The sequence below is a fragment of the Marmota marmota genome, unplaced genomic scaffold (genome assembly GCF_001458135.2).
Source record: "Marmota marmota marmota unplaced genomic scaffold, marMar, whole genome shotgun sequence".
Lineage (NCBI taxonomy): Eukaryota > Metazoa > Chordata > Mammalia > Rodentia > Sciuridae > Marmota > Marmota marmota.
Window position 1 is genome coordinate 23,666,117 of NW_025999990.1, and position 26,909 is coordinate 23,693,025.

Genomic DNA, 26,909 nt, shown 5'->3' on the forward strand with positions numbered 1-26,909 from the left:
TGAAACTCCTGCTTTTTAAAAGATTATTAAGAAAGGCCACAGACTAGGGGAAAACATTTGCAAACTATTTATATGATCCTAAGACTTCTGTATTTTAGAAGCTGTTTCAGAGAAATGTGAAGATCTTAAAGCTTTAGAAGAATTCAAAACAGAAGCAGGACTTTGGGCATCTGAAAAATATTCTTTCATGATCCTTTATGCTACCATAATTGTCAGCAAAAATATTTATCGTGTATCTCTTTCATGCTTGACAGGGTCCTTATGTTCTAGCTTGTTTCTAATAACTGAATGTAAACAAGGATGATCCGTGTTCAAACATGACAATGACCTAATTCAATTACCTCCCAATATTGGAACTACAACTGTCAAGTGAGCCGAAAGAATCCCTGTTAGCTAGGTATTATTTCAACAACTCTGAAGATTCATCCTTAAGTGCCCCGAATTACTGGGGTTTTTTTGTTGTTATTGTTTTTGTTTCTTTGTCTTGCCTTACAAAACAGTGGCATCCCTTCTGACGAATGACAACTGTGCGGAAGAACTGTGATAAACAGCAAGGATACACATAGCGGAAATTCTTCCTAATTAATTGGCTGGTTAAAAAAGAAAATAGTGTCTTTGTAGCTCTAGCGACTGAAGCCTGCCTGTGAGACAGCATCTCCCATTAACTCGCGGATTCACTTCTTTTCTAGCAGCGCAGCCAGGAAGGTACTTATATACATGTGCATCTAACACGTGCGTCTGTGCAGGGGAGGGCAGGAACAAGAAAGGAGAGAGTGAGGACGGAAGAGGGAGAAAAATAAGAGGAAGGGGGGGAAAATACAGAGAGAGCGCGCCAGAGAGATCGTGGGAGACGTGAAAGAGTGAAGGATCAGAAGGAGGGGGATGTAAAAGCCAGGTTTTTATTGGAAGCGATTGAAGTGGTTGCTATGAGACCCGCTCCAGCAGAGGACCAGCAGCCAGACTGATGCTGATGGTTCTTAGCTCGTACTAAACCTTTCCTCTGACACAGTTTTAGAGTTGTTTAATATCTGAGCAAGCACCTGACACGGGTGACTTTTTCCTTCCTTTTTTTTTTTTTCCCTCCTCCAGTTCCTCGGGTAAGATGGAGGTAGAAAATGAAGCCAGCTGTTCCCAGGGCAGCGCGACAGGCGGGTCCAGAGAGTACAAGGTGGTAATGCTGGGAGCAGGGGGAGTTGGTAAAAGCGGTAAGTTTTAACACCAAATGCTGGGGAAGGAGGGACCTCTATGCAGGAAACTCTACAGTGGAAAATAATGATAATAATGCTGGTGCTGTTAGGGTCTGGCTGCGGCAGGGAGCATCCGGCAGGATGTTTAGAAGTGTAAAGATTGTTAACAGGATGCTGATGAGTCAGGAGATTGGAGAGACAGTCATGATATGTAGAACTTTAAGATGATGATTTTCTCCTTTTATCTCATGCGGGTGATATTTGCTCTTAATTTACATGGTTTTTAAAAATTAATAGTGATAATAAATATTCGTGGTCTGGGAAAAATGTGCTCCTATTCTAAAAAAAAAAAAGAAAAGAAAAAGAAAAAGTAGGAAAAAAAGAAAAGATATTCACATCAGGAAAGGAATGCTGTAAATATTCAACTAATCACACAGATAGATACAGACACTGGCTAGGGATTCTCATGGATGACTGTGGTATTTCTTTCACTAGGCGCTTCCCAGTGTCCTTTTCCTAGTTTGGGTCTGACATAGCAAGTGTGGGTTGTGAACCAAGAGGGAAGTTGCTGTTTTGAAAGTAACTGTGGTTTAAAGAATAGTGGGACACATACAGGGTGAGCCAACCAGGCATTTTAGTCAATGGAACTAAAAGGACAAGCTACAAGAATTAAAGGATGTGGGATGGTAATGAGGTGATGACAAGACTGGGTAATTTATTTTTGATACATAAAGATCAGGAGTCATCAGGGCTTTGGTTTCATGAGGAGCTTAAAAGACCAAGTATTACAAATTAAAGAAATAGATATTCAGTAATGTTTGAGGATGAATATATGTTAGATAATTTGGGCCTATGGATATCATTAGAACATAAAGATATATAGTTATTTATATAAACATAAGATTTCCTACTGAGAATACATGTTTGGACATGTCAAAGGGCAAAAGAAAAGTGAGGTTAGCATGGACAAACTTTATCAAAACTATTCAATACTTAACTGCTTGATGAAAAGATTCAAAGTTAAGGAAAATACTCTTGCAGAAGAAATCCCAAAGCTAATAATTTTGATGGTGGTTCCAGAAGGAGTAAGAAAGTTTAGCAATGAGGAAATGAGGGAAAGACAGTAACTTTAGTGGACAGAAAAGGCAGAGAAAAAATTATCAAGAGACAAGGAATTGAGCCAGCCCAATGCTCCCCTGCTGCACCCAAAGGAATTATCATATAAAGGAAAAGAAAAGAAAAAAAAAAGGCAGATTTGGATGTGATAGGAGCTAAGAGGTTGCCTAAGTGAGAAAAATTATTTATCTCTTCTAGGAAAGAAATGTGAAATGAAAGGCTTTGTAACAATATATGAACAAGAAATGAAAAAAAAAAACTTTCTTTGTTAATATAATGGCTTGGGAGGGAATAAATCAAAATAGATGATGATTGGGGGGGGAGGAAGTAAGCAGGAAGGATAAGGGAAAAGAATCTATGAAAATGAAGTTATGCTTTAAAAACAGGTCATCAGATACAATGAGAAAGAAGTTATTGCGGGGGCTGGGGCTGGGGCTCAGTGGTAGGGCACCCGGTCTGGCATGTGTAAGGCAGTGAGTTCCATCCTCAGCACCACATATAAATAAATAAATAAATAAATAAATAAATAAATAAATAAAGGTATTGTGTCCATCTACAATTAAAAATATATATTTATAAAAGGAAGTTATGTGGGAATAAAATCTGAGAAAAGAAACAGATTAAGGAAAAAAAAAGTCTAGATGCCATCAACAAAACCTATGGCCGGAGCTGGTGAGATGAGAGAGTCTACAATAGCTTATGTGCCAATGGGTCCCCTTTGCCTGCTAGCAGGGTGTTTTCTTATTTTACCAGGAGGTGGGGGATGTGGGAACTGAGTGATTGTCTTTACACACCTCATTTTATTCCAAGGATGCAGATTTGGAAAGTGAAGGTGTTGCCTAGGAGCACCCTCCAGCAAGACCCTTATGCTGTGATATTAGGAAGTTAGAATACTGATATTATGTCTTCTGTTTTGACCTCACCCAATATTATTTGTGATGACTACTCATTGTTACCATTGCAATATCTAGATATTTTCAAGATAACACAATGGTTGGAGGAGTGGCTTGGGTTACTTTCACCTTCACTTTATATAAAATAAACCAGTTCCTAATTAAATACTTGAATAAAACTCTACTTTTCCTCTGGGAGAAGGACAACTGTAACCAGCTCACCCTCAGAAAAGGTTAAGAATAAAAGATGGTAAATAGTTTGGTTGTACTGATTATATAAATGGCATCCTTGGCTATTTCTCCAGAGAATTTTATTCATATTACAATTTCACTCCTAGAAAATACTGTCCTTAGGGCCAAGTGTTTCACTGTGATAGAATCACATCTTGCCCTTGGACTTTATTCTTATGATTTATATGGTGTTATCAGTATGTAAATATTAGCACTGACCTCAATACTAAACTTTTCTTGAAGGTTAAAGTATTTGATTTCAAGTCAACTAAAATATTTTTTTAAAAGTCACTTTTCTATGAAGAATTGGGATTTTAATAGAAATTGCATTAAATTTGTATAATGCTTTTTGTATTATGACCATTTTGACAATATCAATTCTGTCTATTCAGGAGCATGGGAGATTTTTACATCTTCTGAGGTTTTCTTCAATTTATTTCTTAGTGTTCTGTAGTTTTCATTGTAAAGGTCTTTAACCTTTTTTGTTATATTGATTCCCAGGTATTTTATTTCACTTGAGGCTATTGTGAATGGAGTAGTTTTTCTAATTTCTCTTTCAGTGGATTCATCGCTGATGTTTAGGAATGCGTTTGATTTATGGGTGTTGATTTTTTATCCTGCTACTTTGCTGAATTAATTTATTAGTTCTAAAAGTTTTCTGATGGAATTGTTTGGATCTTTTAGATATAGAATCATGTCATTAGCAAATGGTGATGGTTTGAGTTCTTCTTTACCTATTCGTATCCCTTTAATTTCTTTCTTCTGTCTAATTACTCTGGCTAGAGTTTCAAGGATGTTGAATAGAAGTGGTAAAAGAGAAGACACTTGCCTTGTTCCAGGTTATAGAGGGAATACTTTTAATTTTTCTCCATTTAAAATGATGACAGTCTTGGGTTTAGCATGTATGACTTTTACAATGTTGAGGTATGTTCCTACTATCCCTGGTTTTTCTAGCATTTTATTTTATTTATTTATTTTAAGAGAGAGAGAGAGAGAGAGAGAGAGAATTTTTTAATATTTATTTATTTATTTTAGTTATTGGCGGACACAACATCTTTGTATGTGGTGCTGAGGATCGAACCCGGGCCGCACTCATGCCAGGCGAGCGCGCTACTGCTTGAGCCACATCCCCAGCCCTTTTCTAGTATTTTAAACATGAAGCTATGCTGTATTTTGTCAAATCCTTTTTCTGCATCTATTGAGATGATCATATGATTTTTTTTTAAAGTCTATTAATATGATAAATTATGTTTATTGATTTCTGTATGTTGCACCAACTCTGCATCCCTGGGATGAACCCCACTTAGAAATAGAAATAGAAAAAGCAATCATGAAATTTATTTGGAAAAGTAAGAGACCCACAATAGCCAAAGCAATCCTTAGCAAGAAAGGTGAAGCAGGAGGTATCACAATACCAGATCTTAAACTATACTACAGAGCTATAGTCACAAAAAACAGCATGGTATTGGCACCAAAATAGTCTTGTAGACCAGTTGTACAGAATAGAGGATACAGAGACAAACCCACATAAATATGGTTATCTCATACTAGACAAAGGTATCAAAAACATCACTGAATAAAAGATAGCCTACAGAACAAATTATGCTGGTAAAATTGGAAATTCATATGTAGCAAAATGAAATTAAACCTCTCCCTCTCACCCTGCCCCAAAATCAACTCAAAATGTATCAAAGACTTAGGCACTAGAACAGCAACCCTGTACCTAATAGAAGAAAAAGTAGACTCAAATCTTAACCATGTCAGCCTACAATCTGACTTCCTTAACAAGACCCCTAAAGCACAAGAAGTAAAATCAAGAATCAAGAAATGGGATGGATTCAAATTAAAAAGCTACTTCTCGGCAAAGGAAACAATCAATAATGTAAGAAGAGAGCTGACAGATTGGGAGAAAATCTTTACCACATGCATCTCTGATAAAGCATTAATCTCTAGGATATATAAAGAACTCAAAACACTTGACACCAAAAAAATAAATAAAAATAAAAAGCAAAAGTAAAAAACAAATAACCAAATTAATATATGGGTGAGGGGAACTGAACAGATACTTCACAGAAGAAGAAATACAATTGATCAACAAATACATGAAAAAATCTCAGAAATGCAAATCAAAAGTACACTAAGATTTCATCTCACTCCAGACAGAATGACAATCATCAAGAATACAGGCAACAATAAATGTTGGCAAGGATGTGGGGAAAAAGGCACATTCATACATTGCTGGTAGGACTGCACATTGGTACAACCACTATGGAAAACATTAGGGATATTCCTCAGAAAACTTGGAATGGAACAACCATTTGACCCAGCTATTCCTTGGTTTATACCCAAAGTACTTAAAATCAGCATACTACAGTACTGCAGCCACGTCAATGTTTATAGCAGCTCAATTCATAAATGGCTAAACTGTGGAACCAACCTAGGTATCCTTCAATAGGTGAATAGATAAAGCAATGTAATATCTATCTATCTATCTATCTATCTATCTATCTATCTATCTATCCTCTATCTATACATAGATATAGATAGATATATCTGATGGAATATAACTCAGCTTTAAAGAAAAATAAAATTATGGCATTTGCCAGTAAATGGATGGAGTTGGAGAATATCATGCTAAGTGAAGTAACAATTCCACAAAACCAAAGGCTGAATGTTTTCTCTAAATATGTGGATGCTAATTCACATTAAAGGAGGTGGGGCACTAGAGAAGAATAGAGTTACTTACCCTAGATTAGGTAGAGAGAAGTGAAAGGAGGGGAGGGGAGGGGATGTGAGGATAGGAAGGATAGTAGAACAAAACAGACATTATTGCTGTGTATATATATATACTACATTACAAGTGTGATTCTACAACATGCATGCTCAGAAAATGAGAAATTACATCCCATCTATGTGTGATGTATCAAAGTGCATAAATTCATTCTACTGTCATGTATAACTAATTAAAACAAATTTAAAAAAATTAAAAGTCACTTTTCATATTTCTGAAGAACTGGATGAACAGAGGAATGTCAAGGTATTGTGCAGGCAAGTGGGTCTCATGCAAGGATTTTCAGGAGATATCTGCTCTTCTTTAGGAGCTAACAAAGATGCACAAGTCTCAACTTTTTTCCAGTTTTGAGAGGCATATCTGAGTCAGCCTTGAACATAGATGTGAAACTCACTTTACTATAAGCATAATTTTATACCCCAACTTGTAACCAGAATTTTTAAATGAACAAAATCTTGGAAATTTTCTATCCTTACTAAAAAAATATGTTATTATCTTTCTATCCATATTTTAGCAAAATATAGTATGGTGAATTGGACTTGTAAATATTGAAATAGAAATTCCCAAAAGATTTAAAAGATATGTATGAATAAATGTACTATGTATGAGAAATTTCAAGCCATGAATAAGCAGTGAGTTTTATTGAGCATATACTATGAACAAGCCTATACTAGTTACTGTAGAGGGAATGCGAAGGAAATGAACCTTGCAAATGAACTAGTAGTGGCAGGTAAGGAATTTGTGAATTTTATGCTTATATGTATCCCTTACCAGAATCTGAGTAAGTGTCTCTATTTTACAGAATGAAAAAATGAGGCCCATTTTTACAAAGAATAATCTGAATCAAAATAGGGCCATCCAGGAGGATTGTTGAGTTCAAAGCCAGCCTGAGCAAAAGTGAGGCACTAAGCAACTCAGTGAAACCCTGTCTGTAAATAAAATACAAAATAGGGCTGGGAATATGGCTCAGTGGTCGAGTGCCCCTGAATTCAATCCCTGGTACACCCCCCCCTGCCAAAAATACACACATATATACACATACATACTACTATAGCAATTGACTTCTCCCCCAATATGTATGTATGTATATGCAAATATACATGTATGTCTTTTCAAGAAGTAATTGAAAGCATTATTCTGGCAAAAGGTGCTGACAAGATTATAGTCACTATAATACGAAATTGTTGAAACAGTACAGCTCTACATTGTTCTGAGAGAAAGGGGCAGGAGATGAATGAGCATGTGTTTATGCCTAAACTACACACGTCTTCTTGTTGTCTTCCATTCACATGTTCACCATCATCTGCCTCATTTACTCCTCACCTTGATCTTGTGAAGATATATTACATTCTGCATTTTATGGATGAGAAAGCTGAGTCCCACAGGGGAGAAAATCCTACAGCCCAGAGACATAGAAATATTAAATGGTAAATCTAAGCTACAAATACATATATGTCTAATTTCAAGGTTTACAGTATTTTCATTTTCCCCACCTGAGAGCTTTAACTTTGTTTTCTTGGAGGAGATTGTACTATGAACCTGAGTTCCAGCTTCAGCTCCATCTTCACAGATGTAGTTTAGATATTAAAAATTAATCATGTATATCAATCAAAATTCTTGAAAACCTTAATCTTCTGCCCAAACAACACGGAGTGTTAACTTTATGGGATGGAGCAGGGAGAGATGTGATGATTGTGACCAAAATTGCAACATGGAGGCAACAAAAGCAATATTCTTACATATTGGGAGACCCCTGGGTGCCTTCACCACATAGAGAAAGGACAATAATCCCCTTGACTTTAGGAAAGCAATTAAAATAATTTATTGAAAACTTAAAACTATGCAAGTCGACAAAATAAACCTTTTGCTGAATATATCAGGTAGACTTTCAAAATCTATTAGGTGCCAGTCTATCTAAGGAAGTGTGTTTTCTCTATATGCAGTATAGAATAATTGATAGAAGCCATGTGTCATAAATGGAAAGTACCTACCTTGTCCCTTTATTTAACAGGAACCAAAGATATGTGTTTATGTGTGTGTGAGACCCTACACCAGTGCAAAACCCTAAATTATAAGAAAAAAAAATTAGCCACAAACTCAACTCTCTACTGAGCCTGTCTACTGGGATTTAAAAAATACATAAACAAAATAGAGATGCTATGTTGTAGGTACAGTGATAGAGCAGTACTCGTGGTATTTTGAAAGCAATGGGAGCTATAGGAAGTTAGAGTGATGTATTTCGTCAATTGTTTAGCTGCTCAGCTGTAGCCTTGGGACTATTTTTCCAATAGGCCATGTAACCTTCCATCAACCAGCATGAAATATCCCTCTCCTTACTGGAGAGCAGGCTACTGCCCATGAATGATTATGTGTGTGTGTGTGTTTGTGTGTGTGTGTGTGTATATATCCTTGTCATGTGGTGGGATTCTGATATGTGCAGTGACGATGGCAGTCCTCTGCACTGCTTAAACAGGTGGAGGGGGTTCTTATCACTGAATCTGGCTGTTATTTGCAAAGCCTGACAATGAATTCAATTTAAGCTCTTGGGATTTGCTCATAAATACTAGGTGTCCAATGACTGTGAACAAGCAGTGCCATCTGTTCTTCTGGACCTTCAGTAGGCATCAGCTGAGTGCTCTAGCTGGCTACTGTATCAGATCATCATTTCTGCCTTTTCTGTCTGCCATCACCACATTCCAGCTGACAGCATAGCATCAGCAGAGGGATGTTGACCTGTTCTAGTCTCTACACACACACACACACACACACACACACACACACAGGAAATTCAGTGTCTGCCAATGCCAAGTGTATTGCAGCAATAGAAGTGTGTGCCTGATTCTCCCTGCAGTAGGAATGAAGGATAGGAAGCTGACAGGTAGGGTGGGCCTTCTGGGGATGTTGTCCTGAGAGGGCAGTCAAAGGAAACAAAATGTTTACATCCTAAGCAAATGTCTTTAGTTGAACTATAATGATATGGTGCAGAATATTTGTGATCTCATAATGGAACCTCCCATAAAGAATTTTAACAAGTTACAAAAGTTGTAATGGTAGTGGCAAGGAAGTCTTTGGTCATGAAACTGCTTTTATAGAAAATTCATATTTGTGTAGTCAACTACTGCAATGACCCTCACAGAATTTTAAGAGCAAAACCTGACAATATAGTAAGTGTTAAGTAATGCTTGCAAAATAAATGGAAAGTTCCTTTTAATTATTTACCACTTAACAGCATGTAATCTTGCATCAGTTACTTAAGCACTTGGGAGTCTCCATTTTCAACATTAATGGCAGTAAATTAAATTATCTCAAGAGAGTTGCTTGGGTAGACAGTATTGGAAAATACTAAATATTTTTGATAAAAATTGAAAACTAGTCACCAAAGTATCACATCTTTACTAAAACTCTTCCCTTCTTCCCTCTCCTTTTCTCCTTTTTTTTTCCTTTTACATCTTCACCTAAGATGTTTTATCTCTGTAGAGATAGAGACCAAAGAGGAGTGGGGGAGAGAGACAGATCTTTCAGATAGGTTTTAGGAAAATGAGGCAATTTGGCTGAATATTGTACACCTGCTTTGTGTATCCAGATTTTCTATGTCTTCTCTTACTCTCTATCCTTATATTGATTACTATCAGCATTGGCCTCTTGAGTGGTATTTTCAGTGACAATAATAATGGTGATTTGCTAGTTACCTTAATAAACAATTCCTTTATCCACCTTAATAGACCCGTAAAACACACACACACACACACACACACACACACACACACACACACACCATTGCCTGTTAGAGAAAGGATTTGGGAATAATCTCCTAATACCATGAGCACAAAGGGCCTGTTTAGAGGGACTATGATTTTTATGGAGTGTTCTTGTGCTTGAATCTGGACAGAAATGAATCTTCCCAATATGTGTATTTTTAATACAATTTGTTCAATAAGACCTTCCCTTATTCTTTATATTATCATCACTGTTACATTTCGGTAAAAAGTCACATTTAACGATGGAAGAAAGAAGTGATAATAAATTACAGTCACACTTTCAGGGTTTTTTTTTTTCAATGAATAAATCTGACCCTATCTAGAGCCATGGGGAATGTCTTTTATTTGAAATTGTAAAAACTTTAACTAATTGCTCTCCACTACCATCATTTAACACTCCCCTGTATCCCACTCCTATCTGGTCTCTCTGCCACTCTCAGTCTGATGGTCCTGAAAACCTATTTTGCTTACTTCTTCTGCTCACAACCCACCCATTGCCACCAGGCAGACATCGAAAGCCTGCAGAACCCCTGATGCCTGAGCCAGGTCAGACTATCTGTCAACCATCTATGAAGAAGGGCATTCCCATGCCAGTCAAATGGGGAGGGCTGCCTTGTTGCAAGGCATGAAGCAGGAATCAAGCCAGAGAGGGCTGAAAATTGGAAACAAGGGAACAGAGACATGTCAGGAGCCAGAAGAGTCAGTGAGGGGCTGGAATGAAGAGTGAACAGCACCCTGGCAAGGGAATGACAAATGAAGAGATTCAGAATTGAAGTTATTAAAGCTCTGCTGCTGTGGAAATATCACCTGAGGTGGGCTTTGGTATAATATAATTTGTTAGATTGTATTTCTCCTTTTTCTGTTTCTGTGTGTGTTTCTTTATACCTCTTTCAGTGTGAACTCTACACAGATCTAGAAAGACTCTGTAAAGACCCCAAACCATCCTCCCAGATCTGAATCTTCCTTGAAGACATATTTCTTCATTTTTGTTTCCCCAAATCTTGAAACTTCTCCCTTGTATTATTCACTGCCATTTCAACGTAAGCTTTTTCCTGCTCATCCTCAATGTGTCTAGTCTGTCTGTCTATCCAGATTCTGCACAAGTATTTCCTCCTTCTTCCTACCACGGTCGATGACATATTTCTGCCCTTTGTAACGCTTACAATTCTTTCAGATCATTATTTGTTTCATCACTATTGACAATTGCACAGGTTCTTCTAGCATGTGTTACATGGTCTTGAAATGTAATTTAAAGCTTGATTTTTTTTTTAACTTATCATCTCCTTATATTTTATTTTTCCATCTTGATTGCACATTCCTGATGTGTAGGAAATAGATTTCATATTGTCTTTCTTTTCTCATGATACCCCTGGTAGTAAATCCTCAAAATTTTAATTTCTTTTCCCGTTTCTGTCTTTCAGGAAATACAGAGTGTGAGATGTCAGGCATACATACTAAAATAAAACTAAGTGATACTTTCACAGTTTATGATATAAAGAACCAATGGATATAAAGAAAAAAGCTGTCACAGAGAGAAAAGTGTCAGGTCTGTGAGCCCATAGGAAATGGCTGTGGCTTGGAAAGTACCTAGGTTCAGGCTGCATGATTAGTTTTGGTGACAATAAATTCAAAGGTACACAAGCCCATCCTATATTTAGAAAGTGTATTCATAGATCAGAGTAATTCTGGTAATCTCCCTCTTTTAAGGAGGTTTGAACCACATTTCATTCCTTTAACATGCAACTTAGATGTGTCTAGCTCTAGCTGTGTTCTGGGCACTAGAAACACAACACTGGATTAGCCCCAGGCCCCACCTTCAAAACTGTGACATAGTTGCAAAGAGAGGCCAGTAACCAGGAAAGTAGAATCAGTAACACTAATAGATGAAAGTAGTTCTGTGGACAAATTCTAGAAGTAAGATACAACTGCCACATTGTAAAGAGTGATTCCATGCCATCAGGTGCTCTAGATTCAGGAGCAGCAGCATACACATTTCTTGAAAGCCAAAAGCTGAGACAGCTGGTGGCCAAATACATGAAATACTGGAAATAACTCATCTTTTAGTTCCCAAACCATTTCTCACTATAGAGCTACCTAGGGGGAAGGGAGGAACAGAAGAGTGTTTTATGAAATATTCTTGGAAAACCTTAGTGAATGAACCTGCAGAACAACATTTACCTCCGTGATTTTGAGTTAAAAACACTTATTAAGATTTCAGTGAATTGTTATTGCTTGCTCAACTCTGATCGCCACTGAGGTAGACTGTGATGATGACGGTGAACCCTGAATCAGCCACAAGAGTTTATGTTTCCCACTATAGTAAAAAAACAAAAACAAACAAAAAATACCACACTACACACACACACACACACACTCTTGACCATGAGTTAATTTTAATTTTGATAACCTCTGTTCTAGAAAAAGGAAGACGTCTTGAGAAATGCAAATACTCATAGAATAAGAAGTCATCACTTCTTCCTGAGTCCAGAAAGCTCTAAAATCAGGAAAGTAAAATCTATTAAATAGGTTACAGTTGTGACTTACGTTTAAAAAACAACAACAACAAAACATCATAGAGACAACATTTTTCTTTAGGTTTAAGAGTTTTTTTTTATGTTCCCCCTTTTTTAGCTACTTATTTATTGCCACTTGCTTGCTTATAATGAATGAGTTTAAATAATCTAATGTCATCAGTTTTGCCATTAATTTGGACTCATCCTCCAGAAGTTTCATATTTTTCTGCCATTATAAACTGTGTCTCCCACTTACTTCATCACAGAAAAGCAAATTGAAAACATTTTTTTTGCATAAAATACTCTGCTCTGACAAGTACACATGTTGTCTGCATCTCTAAACTTATTTGCATTTTTCTTGAGTTTCATCCTGAGACAGCCCAGTATGTTTGAAACAGCTTGGACTTTGAAGATGGATAGACATGTATTGAAATTCAGTTCTGCCCCTTCTCAGGCAAGTGACTTTGCTGGCTCTTCCTCTTCTTCCTGATCTCTTACTGCTGATGAACCAGGGCTCATTCTTCTGACTTCTTCTCATCTTTAATTTTGAAGAATATTTTACTCTGTCCCTTGGCTTGAATATGATTTATATATCTTCATCTCTTTATATTAAATGACATTTATATGTAGATTAAAATTAAAATGAGACATCGCTAAAATAACCAAAATTTAAAAGAGTAACAATACTTACTAAATATGGACTAGAATGTTGATGAGAGAGTAAATTCTTATGACCACCCTTGCAAAAAGGTTTGGTACTATGTATGAAGATGAAGAAATTCATAAGTTCACCATATGATCTAGCAATTCTACTCCTAGCTATATATATTTAATCTACAGAAATTCACATATGTGTGAACAAAGACACATGGCCAGAATGTATGCAGCAGCATTATTTCCAATAGCTCCAAGTTAAAATTCTCAGTGTCCATCAATATGAGTGAATAAATCAAATTTACATTTACATTTTCTAACTGGAAGGAGAGTGAGGAAAGCATATTCATAGATCAGAGTAATTCTGGAAATCTCCCTCTTTTAAGGAGGTTTGAACCACATTTCATTCCTTTAACAAGCAATTTAGATGTGCCTAGCCCTAGCTTTCCACTGTTGTTCTGGGCACCAGAAACACGACACTTGGGATTAGCCCCAGACCCCACCTTCAAGACTGTAACATAGTTGCAAAGGGAGGCAAGTAACCAGGAAAGTAGAATCATCTTAGCCTTAGAGTTGAGCTTGGTGGTGTGAATTTCCGTGATTATTTTTCCTTAGATGATTTATGTAGAACCAACATAGAAAATGTAAAAACTTCATTCCTTCCTTCATCATTTGGGCCATTCCTGCAATGGTCACATGCTGGTGACATGGAAGATTTCCCAGTGTGCACAGCCCAGATGTTGTCTTCCTGCTTCTCTATTTCATCCCCAATAATGATACTGCCAATCAGTCCTCAAGGCTGAGTTTGTTAAGCATGGTGTGTGTGTAAGAGCAAAGATGTGGGATCCTGCAGCCAGCATTCAAACCTTGCCTCATTTGCTTCATAGTAGTGTGAACTTGACTCGGTACTCAGCATTTCTGAATGTGATTCCTCCTCTGTCGAATGGGGATGATATGAGGGTGACGTTTCATTGTGTGCATGTAGAGGCTTCCAATGAACTATTGAGAATAAACTGCTGTAAGTAGAACCTGGAAATTCTACATAAACACTAGTTATTATTGTTGATATTGTTACAATTAACATTTTCCAAAAAAAAAAAAAAAAAAAAAACACTAGTCAGTCCTCAGGCAGAAGATTACGTTCTCTCCATTTTGTCCAAGGCTTAAATGACTTCATTTCTCCTCACAGGAAAGCATTTCTATTTTGCTTCCCTGCCTATAATAACTACTACCTCTGTGTACATGGTAAAAGGCAAAACAAAACAAAACATTCATACAATCCTGAGAAAATGACCTAGCAGGATGCGGACTAAAGGTAACATCTACTAACATGTTTTCTGGGAAAGAATGTGGCTTCTGATTCATAAGCCTCGAGTTTTTCCCAGAAAGGAGAAGACACATTTGTGCTTTTTTTTTTTTTTTTTAATTGTTGTTTCCCTATACAGTGTCACTACCATGAGACAGTCTGAACACTCAGGGAAGGACTTTCTAGTACATCTTCTACCAGTGTGAGTTTCTTTCTCATTTCTTATGTGGAAAACTTCTTGTACAATGAGATTTTACTATCAGAAGACTTCAGAGGAGAACTGGGGAACCCAGGATGGCTTCACAGTTTTGTTTGATGTGAACTTATCATGGAAGGTCATGCATTTTAAATGTCTCTGGGCTGTTCCCATCGCTCCAGTCATGTGCAATCATTTTTAATTTTCAAAGTTTATAGCTAGCACTTGAGCTACACCAGCTAATCTCTATCTAACTAATAAGGTCTTCTGCTTCCACCTTTATTGATTAATCATCTGTAGGAGTTTTTAATATCCATTTGTGTTTAATTTGCTGATATTAAAAATGTCTCATTCTTGAAAGTGATGAATGGTTTTCCAAGAGACAGGATTTCAGTTTTGATTTATGTAATGGTGAGTTCACTGGAGCCTGGCTGGATACCCACCCTTGGAGAATGCTATAATAAAGAGCCTGCAACACATTTTTATGTCCTTGAAAGTTTCTTCACTGTCTGGTGGATAACCTTGTGTGTTTAGTCTTCTTTATAAACCCTCCAGCACTGGTTCCCAAGAAGAGCCCCCCAAAGTGAATACTGTTTTCTTGTAAAAACCCCTTGCTCCAACCAGAAGGGCCTTCTTATTTTCTCCCTTACACTTTATTCATCCCAACCTAACTTTCCCATAACTCATCCTACTCATTTTTAATAATCTTCTAGAATTTTCTCCATTTAATTGCATTTTACTTATCCTTTAAGTAATTGGAGGTAAACATTCATGCTAAGTATTTTGGTCTTCTTCTCAATGTTTCTAACTTTTGCTGTCTGTATTATTTGTATAACACTTAACAGATTTTTATTTGTAGACTGTATTATGCTTTCTCTATGTCCTTTCTATTCAACATAGTATAAACTCCTTTAAATGAAAGTCTAGTATTATGTACTCTATAATCCTTGCCAATAGTTCTCAAAGTGTGTGGTTCCCTGGTCCTTAGCAAATGTAGTATCTGGGAAACTGTCAGAAATGCAAATCTTCATGTGCCTTTCCAGAGCATCAGAATCAGAAACTCTGAGAATGAGGCCCCAAAATTTGTATGTTAACAAGCTCTTTTCATGTTATAGAAATAAGCTCAAGCTTGAGCACCAAACTTTTCTTCAAATGTCCTTGTGCATTGGAATCACCTGTAGTAATTTTACAATACTGAAGCCTTGGCACTTAGTTTTAGGTTTGGTCTAGTTTGGGCTGCAACCTGGACACCGAGATACTGTTATGATTTCCATGTGGTAATACTATACAGCAATATTTAGTTACCTTACTCTAAACTATCACTGATTTCTTTATCTCTCAAACTAAGAATACACTAGACATGTATTTGTTAAAGTGATTTTTTTCTGACTCTAATAGTATGATCTATTCATAGCAAAAAGACATATCTCTTTCTTAGCATGAAGCTCACTTCTCCATTCTTCTATTACATGCTTCTAATATTCCATTAGATTTCATCTGTATCATCACACATTCCAAGAGAAATCAAAATTCAAATAACAGTGACACAAGATTTTATCAAATATATTAAGTAATTTTCCTGGGATTTAATTATTTTATATAATTTTTTTTAGTTTGAAACACTTGATACACACAAAATAATGTATGTTACCTAGAAGTTATGAATAAAAATACAAGAAACATCTCTGAATGGGCCACTCAGCATAGTAGGTAATTCTAGTTAAAATATCTTTTATCTTCAAAATAATATGATTTTTTGAAATCAGGTCACATATCATGGTACAAAGAGAGATGTTAAAGCAAGGATGTCTTTCCAGCAGTCACTAAAACATAATGTGTACATGACCTCCTCCTATGTGCCTGCTGACACGTCTCTTTGAAGGGTGAGGAGAGTATAAATGTATATTGTCAATTGAACAGGAGTCTGACATGTTATGAAATAATGTTCACAATACTTCTGTGATAACCGGAAAATGCTTTTTTCTTCTTGAAAATGTGGAATCTTATTTTTAGAATTTAGGAGGTCTGGTCCCTTCTAAATCTCAAGTGATTGTGCTAATAACCTTACAAGAGAGAACATGGTCCCTGGCTGGATTCCATGAATTACTAATATACAGACCATGAAAATTCAAATAGGTCACTTTTTTACTGTTCCATTCAATTCATGTGTGTCTGTTTTGCTGGTGCTGACTCAGACTTCTAGCAAATGTTCTTCCCTAGACCTTGTATCAGACCTTAAGTAAACACTTGTTGATAAATGAGTATTTATATTCAGCCCTTCATTTTCGTGTTTCCATTTTCCTCTTCAATGTGAAATATTCTCCCTGCTCTAGCTGTGCTGCCTCTTAAAATTTTGCATTAACTTTAAATTTTAAAATATTTCATTAAAAGTTTTTCTTGATAGTGGGAGTTTTTTGTTTGTTTGTTTTTTGTCAATTTTCCTCTCGATATTGTGCCTGCTTTTCCTCAGTATTTAAAATGCTTCCAGAACACCCTCAGTTAATCTCAAGACTGTAGTTGGGTCTTGCAAACTCAAACATACCATCTGTCTTTGGGGAGAATTTTATCTGCCCTAAACATGCACCCCATGAGAGATTTTTTTTTTTTCTGATTGCAAATGCCTCTATGAAGCTTTAATTCTTGTAAATGTAGACATTGATGTGTTTAAATATTCACTGTCACTTGGGAATCCCGAATCTTCTAACAGAGAGCTAAGGGAGCAAATCTCTCCTGTTCTCACGTGCCTCACCTTTAATATTAGAGGAAGGAAAAGATATATAGTAAATAGCATCCAAATACTGTACTTTCTTTTCAGAAAATGTTAAAAGTTTGGACCAATCAAATTATCATGGCAATTGAGTTAAATACTTAGAATCTGCATCTTTAAAATATTGCTCCATTTATCAAATCAGGTAGTGAACGAAGTTATACACAGATAGATATTACATATATAATCTTCCTTATACTGTTTGGGCTTAGATAACATGATTGCATTGAATTTAAAATGAAGTTTACATTTATCTTTTAACATTTGAGCCAGCAATTTAAGCAAATTTACTCCTAAATACTAAGTTTTACATTTATTTATGTACTTTTCTAAGCAAATTTACTCCTAAATACTAAGTTTTACATTTATTTATGTACTTTTCTATGTTTTTAAACTGAATTTGCCACTTTGGTTTTTCTAATTGATGTGAACAACAATTTGCTAATTTATATCTGACATTTCGAATTTTTATTTCCCATTCCTTGATAGTATCTCTCCATATGTCATTCCACAATATTTATGTTTATTCATTGATTAATTGGGAAGCTTTTATACAATCAAGGAAGTTGTAGTCTCAACACAATTTCCTTAAATGTATTTCCATATGAAGTTCAATGCCACTTTTTCAGTATTATAGACCTCCAGTTGTCCTCACGGTTATTGTTAGTCATTCTAATGCCAATTGACTCAATAAAAAGTAATTAAAATTCCATGATATTATCAAAAACCAGATAAAGAGGAAATACAGAACACAATATATGACCAGAGCACCACACTAAATGATGATTAAAGCAGAAGGGAGATGAATTTGAAGTCACTGTATATGCAGGTGTTTCACTTCCTGCTCCAACACAAATCCTGTAATTTTCTCATCCTCTATAATCCCACTCCTATAATATGCAGTTCTGTGACTATACATAATTACTCAAATTTCCTCGGACTTCATTGTTCTTTCATCAGAGTCATGCTGAGGCAAATTGGAACCTGAGGCAAAATGAACTATAACAACAACAATAGCACTAATACCAATTTTGATATAAAATTTTCATGAAAAATTTGCATTAACTTTAAATTTTAAAACATTTCATTAAAATTTTTTCTTGATAGTGGGAGTTTTTTTTTTTTTTTTTGTCAATTTTCCTCTCGATGCTGTGCCTGCTTTGCCTCAGTATTTAAAATGCTTCCAGAACACCCTCAGTTAATCTCAAGACTGTAGTTGGGTCTTGCAAACTCGAACATACCCTCTGTCTTTAGGGAGAATTTAATCTGCCACTTTTACATGGTGAGAAAACCAACTTGATTTTGGTTAAACAGATTTTGGGGAATAAGAATATATTAACACAAAATATCTTGAGGTATCTCATTCAAAGCCTACGTTGGTGGATTGGTCAGGGAGAGGTCATTACTTCATTTTGAACATGGAGAAATAAATCTTAGATTTTTGTTTTGTGCAAATAATCTGGATGCTAAATCTTACTATAAGAACTTCATCTTGGGGCATCAAGGAGTTAGACATCTATGGAGCTTTCACTAAAACACTTATTTGTTGTGGGGTGGGGTAAATGCATGAACATCTCAATTCAAAGAGTCTCTTTGTTCTCTAGCAATATCACTCAGGTGGGGGACATGCTAGTACTTTGGAAATCCCAGTATCTTAGAGAGTAGGGACATTTCTAATACTGCAACTGTAGATGATTCTGCAGGTAGAAGAGTTCTGTGCCTATTCTGACCACCAGTACCGTTAAACTTACTCAGAAGTAAGTCATATGGACTAACAAATCACTTGAAATATCCATATTTTAGTGAGTTGAAGGCTTGGATTTGTTTTACTTATAACATGTTGCTTATGCTTAAAAACCTAGACGTAGCTAAGATCCAAGGCAAAATTGAACTCATCACATGTTTATTAAGCATTACTAAAGAAGAAAAGGTTAAACAACAAAGATGAAATCTTGATTCAATTAGCAAGGGCAAGGATAGGTTTCAGTAGCTTTCAGAATCCTAAATAAAAATAATCCAAAGGTCATCTTTGTCTTTGGAGCATATAATGTAATTTTTTTCTATAGTATATCTTCTTTCTTCTGAGGCTCTGAGGCACATGAGGCTCCCAGAAAATCACGTTCTCAGTCCCAGTAGCAGGAAAGGGTCCAAATGAAGATTATGACCTATGCTGATAGCTACATTTACCAGAAGTTAATGGAACCATGATAAAAATTGCATTATTCAACACTTTGTTTTCTCCATGGATTAAATATGCTCATATTTTATACCACCCAAAGCAAATCCACAGTCGAAGTACCAAGAGAGATAATCAAATTTCTAGTTAAGAATTTAATAAAGTTTAATGGTCTTGGTGAGAGGAAAAAAAAATAAAAAAGCATGCCATTGTCTCAAGATTTGCATGTGTGGTGCAGTGTCCCCCAGGAAGGAGTGTACAAACCCTTGAGAGTAAGGACTGCATCTGTGTCTTATTTCTCAGCCCAGGTCGATGACTTGAACAGAATAAATATTTAATTTAAATATGAGAATGCATGGAAATAGATTCTCTTCATTTACCATTAAATTCAGAAGGATGGATTTGGAAACTTCATTTAAAAATACATACAAAATACACTGTTCAGGAGAAGTGCGGATCACCTTTTAGTTGATTATATTTTCAGTGCACTCTCATTTGTATTTTCCCAAAATAATCAAAGATAAAATCCTTGCCACTTACACTTTCTACAGTTAACACATTCACATACACTATTCACATAAAGCTCCTTAGACTGCACTGTTAGAGATGAATACTTCATAAAGAAAAACAATGGACATGGATAAGACCCATGTTTCTGTTGGTTGATTACTGGGTATTCAGTTAATTCAGTGTGGCTGTTTGATAATAATCCAGGCAAAGTGGAATGGAAACTCTGGAAATGATAATAAATATATCTGACTAAATGCACTGTGCTCAACAAAGTTCAATTCAAGTTCAAGAAAACATCCATGGACAAATTACATAAGAAATTCATTATGAATATTGCTATTAGCTTATAATGAAAATCTTGAAATGATCTATGATCAAATAATTTGCTTCAACTTTGTATACTTTGTTTCTATTCCTGTCCTAAATTTTATCAGTTCTTTTGTGGTGGGGCAATTTTATATAATAAAGTTATCCCTTTAGGGTTTGTCTTCTATATTCATGCATGGAAGGGATGAGGTAAATTTGCATTTTTATCTGTTTTTTGACTACATTTCTCTTATACTATTGCCTATAAAAATTCAATTTATTTAAAATATTTAAACATTAAAGAACTTGTAACTAGGCATCATTATTTTACCCAACACCTCAGAGTATAAATCATTAATAGACATTATTAACATTTTGAAAGTCTTCATAATTTTTATCCTGCTTTTGTAAAGTTCCTCTAAGAACTATAAGAAGTAATATGCCTATTTCAGAGATGCAGAATCTGAGACAGTTTAGCTCAAGATAAAATGGCTATTATGTGGCAGATATTGAACTAGAACTCAGCTCTTCTGATTTTTTGCCTTTGGGTTTCATACTTTTTTTCCCCTAGTACTGGAATCAGCCTAGGGCTTTGCACATGCTAGACAAGAGCTTTACCACTGAGCTACATCCCCAGCCCTAAGGCTTTTATACTTTATAGCACTGACTTTTAAAGGTAGTGCCAGTATAATTTTCATTGGTTATGATTCCAGAAACACTCAGTGGCTGCTAAACTGAAGGAGGCAAATGACCTCTAGCACAACTACTTTAAGAATCATCAAGTGATTGCAGTAACTTTCTTGCAGGGTTGTTAAAAAAGAAAAAGTAAAAAGAAAAAAAATCATTCAATAAAACTATGAATATTATCTGTACTATTGGAGCGATGAGACAGACTCTCCCATATTCTTGTCTGAAACTAAGGGGATGGAGATAATATCAGAAAGAGGTCTGATGAAGGATGCTTGTGTCATACTGTGACCTCTCTTCAGTTACAGTGTGACTGAATACAGGTACCCTTCAATCAAAGAAAAGAAATAACCACACTTCTACTTTGGGTAGCACCAAGTAAGGTAAAGTCACAAGTAATTAATGCTAATAAAAATAAAATACTTGAGTTGTGCCAAAGGAAGAGGCAGGTGCTGAGGGAAGTCATAGGATTATGTTGACAATTATCAAAGGCATTCCTGTATATCAGTGACAAATCCTCTGAAATGGAAATGAGGAAAACCACCCCATTCAGAATATCTTCAAAAAAAATAAAATACTTGGGAATCAACCTGACAAAAGAGGTGAAAGACTTATATAATGAAAACTACAGAACCCTAAAGAGAGAAATAGAAGAAGATCTTAGAAGATGGAAAAATATACCCTGTTCATGGATAGGCAGAACTAACATCATCAAAATGGCGATATTACCAAAAGTTCTCTATAGGTTTAATGCAATGCCAATCAAAATCCCAACGGCATTTCTTGTAGAAATAGAGAAAGCAATCATGAAATTCATATGGAAAAATAAAAGACCCAGAATAGCAAAAACAATGCTAAGCAGGAAGTGTGAATCAGGCGGTATAGCGATACCAGACTTCAAACTATACTACAGAGCAATAGTAACAAAAACAGCATGGTACTGGTACCAAAACAGGCGGGTGGACCAATGGTACAGAATAGAGGACACAGAAACCAATCCACAAAACTACAACTATCTTATATTTGATAAAGGGGCTAAAAGCATGCAATGGAGGAAGGATAGCATATTCAACAAATGGTGCTGGGATAACTGGAAATCCATATGCAACAAAATGAAACTGAACCCCTTTCTCTCGCCATGCACAAAAGTGAATTCATTATGAAGATAAATGATTTATTTTCACCTGTTTGATGAACACCTACTCAGGGCCAGCTGTTGTACCACCTGCTAGGAAATAATGAGGAGCTCAGGAAAGTCCCTGACCTGAAGGAAGACTGGGGCTCTCATTGAACTTGTTTAATTGTGTTCTTTCTCACAATCATCTTTGAGAAGCCACTGAGTGTGCCTTTTCCTTCTTCCTTCCCCTCAGCTATGTGTAGGCACATCGTCCTCATCTCATCTCAGGCTTCTCATTCTGTGCCCTCAGCTCTCCCTGAGGCTCCCTTTGCATGTCAATTAACTGGTCAGTGTAGTGCCTAGACCTGTGCTGGGTGGCTCTAAAATACCTTTAGTGGAAAGAGAAATGGTCTCCATCTCCAGCTTTCATGTTAAAATGTGAATCCTACGTGGGACATACAGACTGTCAATATCTGTTGCCTCTGTTCTCTCCAGTGGCATCCAAGCTTTGCCCTGGTGGTCATGAGTAAGCCCTAGCACAGCCCCCCACCCCCAGAAATTCCCTTTACAAGCCTTCTGTTGGAAGCTATTATATTTCTTCCTGATTCCATCTTGGTAAGTTGCATGTGCCTAGGAATTCTTCTGTTTCTTCCAAGTTATCCAATTTGCTGGTACATAGTTGGTCATAGTAGTCTCTTAGGATCCTTTGCATTTGGTGGTATATGTTATAATATCTATACTGTAAAGACTCTTTTAAAAAAAGAGAATTCTGTCATTTGTGAGAACATGAATAAAACTGGAGGATGTTAGGCTGGGCAAAATATGTCAGGCACACAAAGACAAATACTACATGATGTCACTTGTTTCTAGAATCTAAAATCTCAAAGAGATCAAGTGGAGCAGTTACCAGGGAATGGGGAGGGTAGATAGGGATGAGGAAGGGACAAATATTGATCCAAGGATTCTAAGTTTCTATTATAACAAAGGAATAAGTTTTAATGATCTAGTCCACAACATGGTGACCACGGTTAATGATAATGTTTTACACATTTCAAAGTTATTAAAATAATAGATTCTTAACATCCTTATTTATTATTGATTATAATAATAATAAATCCTATAATATTATTTATTATAATAATAATATATATTATTATCAAAAAAATAATAAATTGGCAAGGTGAATAATATATTGATTTTCTTGATTATATCACATAACCCCATGAATATACACTAATTGTTCTTTATCATAAAAGAATAAGTAAATAGATAGAAGATAGATAGATAGATAGATAGATAGATAGACAGACAGATACCCTGTTCTTCCATTCTTCATGGCCTCAAGAAAACCTCTGCCTTCCTTCTTCCTCACTCCTCCTCCCCGGCCCCTCTCCCTTCATTCCATCCTCATTGGTAGAGCCAGAAGATGCTCCCTGTTCTCTGCACACATCATCATGGTGAAGTTAACAGTCCCTGTGACTCAGCTCTGCATGCTCCATGGACTATCAGTTTCTTAAACAGTACTGTGCTTAGTCTAGGACTCAGAATGGCCACCCAGTGCATGTTGCCTTTGGAAGTCAGAAAGCACTAGAAAATAAATGGAAAAGATGGAGGAAGGAAAGCGAGAAGAAGAGGAAGTTAAGGGGCACAAGCAGTGAGTATAGTTGTTACAGGCTTTGAGACTTCAGTTGAAGGTTTGAGGATGATTCAGTGAGCTATTGTGTTGATTAAAATGAATCTATTATTCATGGAGCACTGTGGGGTAAAAGAGAGAACAAAAAGACTGGAAATAAAAAGCACCTGGGTTTTAAACATAGCTCATCCACTTATTATTCAGGAGACTTTTAGGAAAAATTCAGGCCCTATGGCCTCTGTTTGCTCACCTGTGAAAGAAACAGGGTGGTTGAGGTATGACCTGTTTTTCTCAGGCAGGGGAGATAATGGTGCATGGTATTTAAGAGCCCATGTGTGGGACTTCACAGTAGCATGACAATAAATTCACAAAAACTCTATGTTTAGAGAACTCTAAACTCTAAAACTCTCTCTGTATTAAAGAGATAGAAACTGAGGAGTTTCTATCTCTTTAATACAGACAATAACACTTGCTTCTTCTTTTATTGAGGGGATTGAGAGAACACATTTAGACCTTTTAGGAGTTAATAGTTGCTCAACAAATATTAGTCATCATTATTATGATTATCGTGATAACTATTATGTAGTTTCTAAGAATAAAAGACTATATTAGCTTCTGATCAGAAAGATAAATTATAAAATGCAATAAAATAGTTCCATAATTATTATTTTAAGTATATATAAAATAAATAAGTCAAATCAAAATCCCAAAGTAACATATTTAAAGTTTTTTTTGATTCTTGTATATGTATATCTAATAATAAACCGATATATGATAACTATTATACCAATTACTGAAAAAAAGTGGTGTTTTTTATACATAATAGAAGTGGTCATGAGTCACCTGAAGTCCTGGCAATTTGCTAATAACAATAATTGTTTTTAAAAAAGAATTGCAAGTTCATGAAGATGAGAGTGATCATCTGCTTTTGTACAGAGTTTATATGAGGCTCTTGCTCTATTCCTCTTGTCCTGAATTAATAATTAATGGAATATTTTTTCATTGTCAAAGTATCCTGGCTTGGTCACTAAACTGCATGGCTATCATACTTCAGCAAAAAGAACCATCTGAAAAATATACAAGACATGATAGGAGAAAGAGTCAGTCCTGAGAGCAAATAAGTAACAACAGGTTATGTCAAACCTGTCACTGAACTACCGCCTTTGATTTCAATTTGCACTGCTATAAATTTGGAGATGTGCAGTCTCCCTTCCCACTTGACTTTTTGAAAGTTTCAAATATAATAAGAATAGAATGGTTTTTTAAAAAATGTAATGAATGCTTTAACTGCAATGCCAATTTTTCAAATCTGATGGTAGAAAAGATAAAGCAGTAGGAAAACAGTAAAAAGGAAGCAGTGTAGGGATCTGGGTAGGGACACAGCTCACTTTGCCATTTAGCTTGGTGTTGGCCCAGGCTGGATTTTTAGGTCAAGGATGTCAAATTCAGAAACAATGACAGAGGAGTCTATTGAAGAATAGGAATTATTATATTCAGAAGGGCACAATGGAGCAGATCTTTAATCCCAATGACTCAGGAGGTTGAGGCAGGAAGATTGCAAGTTCGAAGTCATGATTTAAGGAGATCCCAAATAGCTTAGCGAGACACTGTCTCAAATTAAAAAATAAAGAGTAGTGGGGATGTGGGGCTCAGTGACAGAACACCCTGGGTTCAAGCCCTATTCCACAAACAAAAAAAAAAGAAAGAAAGAAAGAAAAGAAAGCCTTGGATTTGAATTCAAATACTGCATCTATTACTTACCAGATATGTAGCCTGGGGCAAAAGACCTAGAACCAGTACCTGTCTTTGCAGGGCAGATGTGAGAGATTAGGTAATGTGCATATCTTCACTAATGGATGAAGGTACCCTGGTACTGAATGAAGGTTGGAGGCCTGAAAGTCATTAGAATCAGAGATGTTAGTCCCTAACACATAAAAACAAAGAACTGAAGCCTATGAATACTGAATGAAATATAAAGATTAATGTTTTAATTCCATCTTATTGATTAGTTTTTGAAGATGAAAGTTTACAAGCACCTTAATATACCTATTGAGTAACAGCATTATTTTATCAATACTAAGGCAGTGAATGGGATTTGCAATCTTTGTGAAAGGACCCAAGCGATGACAGAGGTGACTTTGCCAGCTGGAGTGACACCCTAATGCTCAGGAGTGTCTTACATTCATTGACAAGAGCTCTGAAGCTCAAGGGGAGAGAACTCTTTGAAATGATGAGCTCACTGACCTACAAAGAGCCTGATGAAACCAGAATTGTAGACTGCAAACTTGATTTCAAACGTACAGAGTGTCTCTAGTTAGCTCAGATATGCTGTTGGAGATGAGAATACAAAATGGAAAATTGGCACTGACTTCAGATATGTCATAGGAAAACTCCTTTTGGGCTCAACTTATAAATCAGATTACCTTCACCTGGAGTTACTTCAGGGAACTCATTTGATGGCTGTAGTTGTCATCAGAGCTTGCTTAATGATGGCCTTTGGGCCTCCTGCCAATCTTATACAAAGAACTAGAAATTCTGTACTCACAAATTATTTTATCCTAATACAGATGAGAATATCAGGACAATATATATTTTCCTGCTGGCTGATCACTTGGCCACATAAATTTTCCTAGTAAATTAAAATATTAATTTTATTGCATCCAGTGTTTCTTTGTTCTTTTAATGCTTATTTTATTTCCAGTTTTTTTTATATCTATCTATCTATCCATCCACCCATCCATCTATGGTCTACACACTCACTTACCACATATATATAAAACAAAAGTCAAAGCACTTCTCCACCTCCAACATTCCCTAGTGGAGGAACACACTGAGTTTTATTCATCTCCATGATTTCTTTTTTGATTCTTCATTTGAGAAATTGAAAAATTCAGTTAGATTACTTATAGGACTAATGATTCTACATCAGAATAATTCTACAAATCACTTAGATACCAAGTAGAAGAATATCTATATGGCCACTTTAGGATATGTATTTGCTTTTTAGTGAAACAAATCATCTTGGATGTTTTTCCAAGTGAAAAAAAAAAAAAAAAAAAAAAAAAAAA

The 26,909-nt window shown here is 35.9% G+C and overlaps 1 protein-coding gene across 3 annotated transcripts in view; it reads left to right on the forward strand.

The window, feature by feature from the left end:
- Positions 1 to 565: 565 nt before the first annotated feature.
- Rit2 (Ras like without CAAX 2) overlaps positions 566 to 26,909 on the forward strand; it is a 331,975-nt gene continuing 305,631 nt past the window's right edge. Inside the window, exons 1-2 of one of the 3 annotated variants that reach the window (XM_048806306.1) lie at positions 566 to 705; positions 1,090 to 1,205. In XM_048806306.1, the coding sequence (XP_048662263.1) occupies positions 1,103 to 1,205 (103 nt within the window). In that variant the 5' untranslated portion in view covers positions 566 to 705; positions 1,090 to 1,102. Of the gene's footprint in view, positions 706 to 782; positions 1,206 to 26,909 lie in introns of those variants that run through there. The other 2 variants (XM_048806307.1, XM_015482244.2) reach the window with 2 other exon arrangements.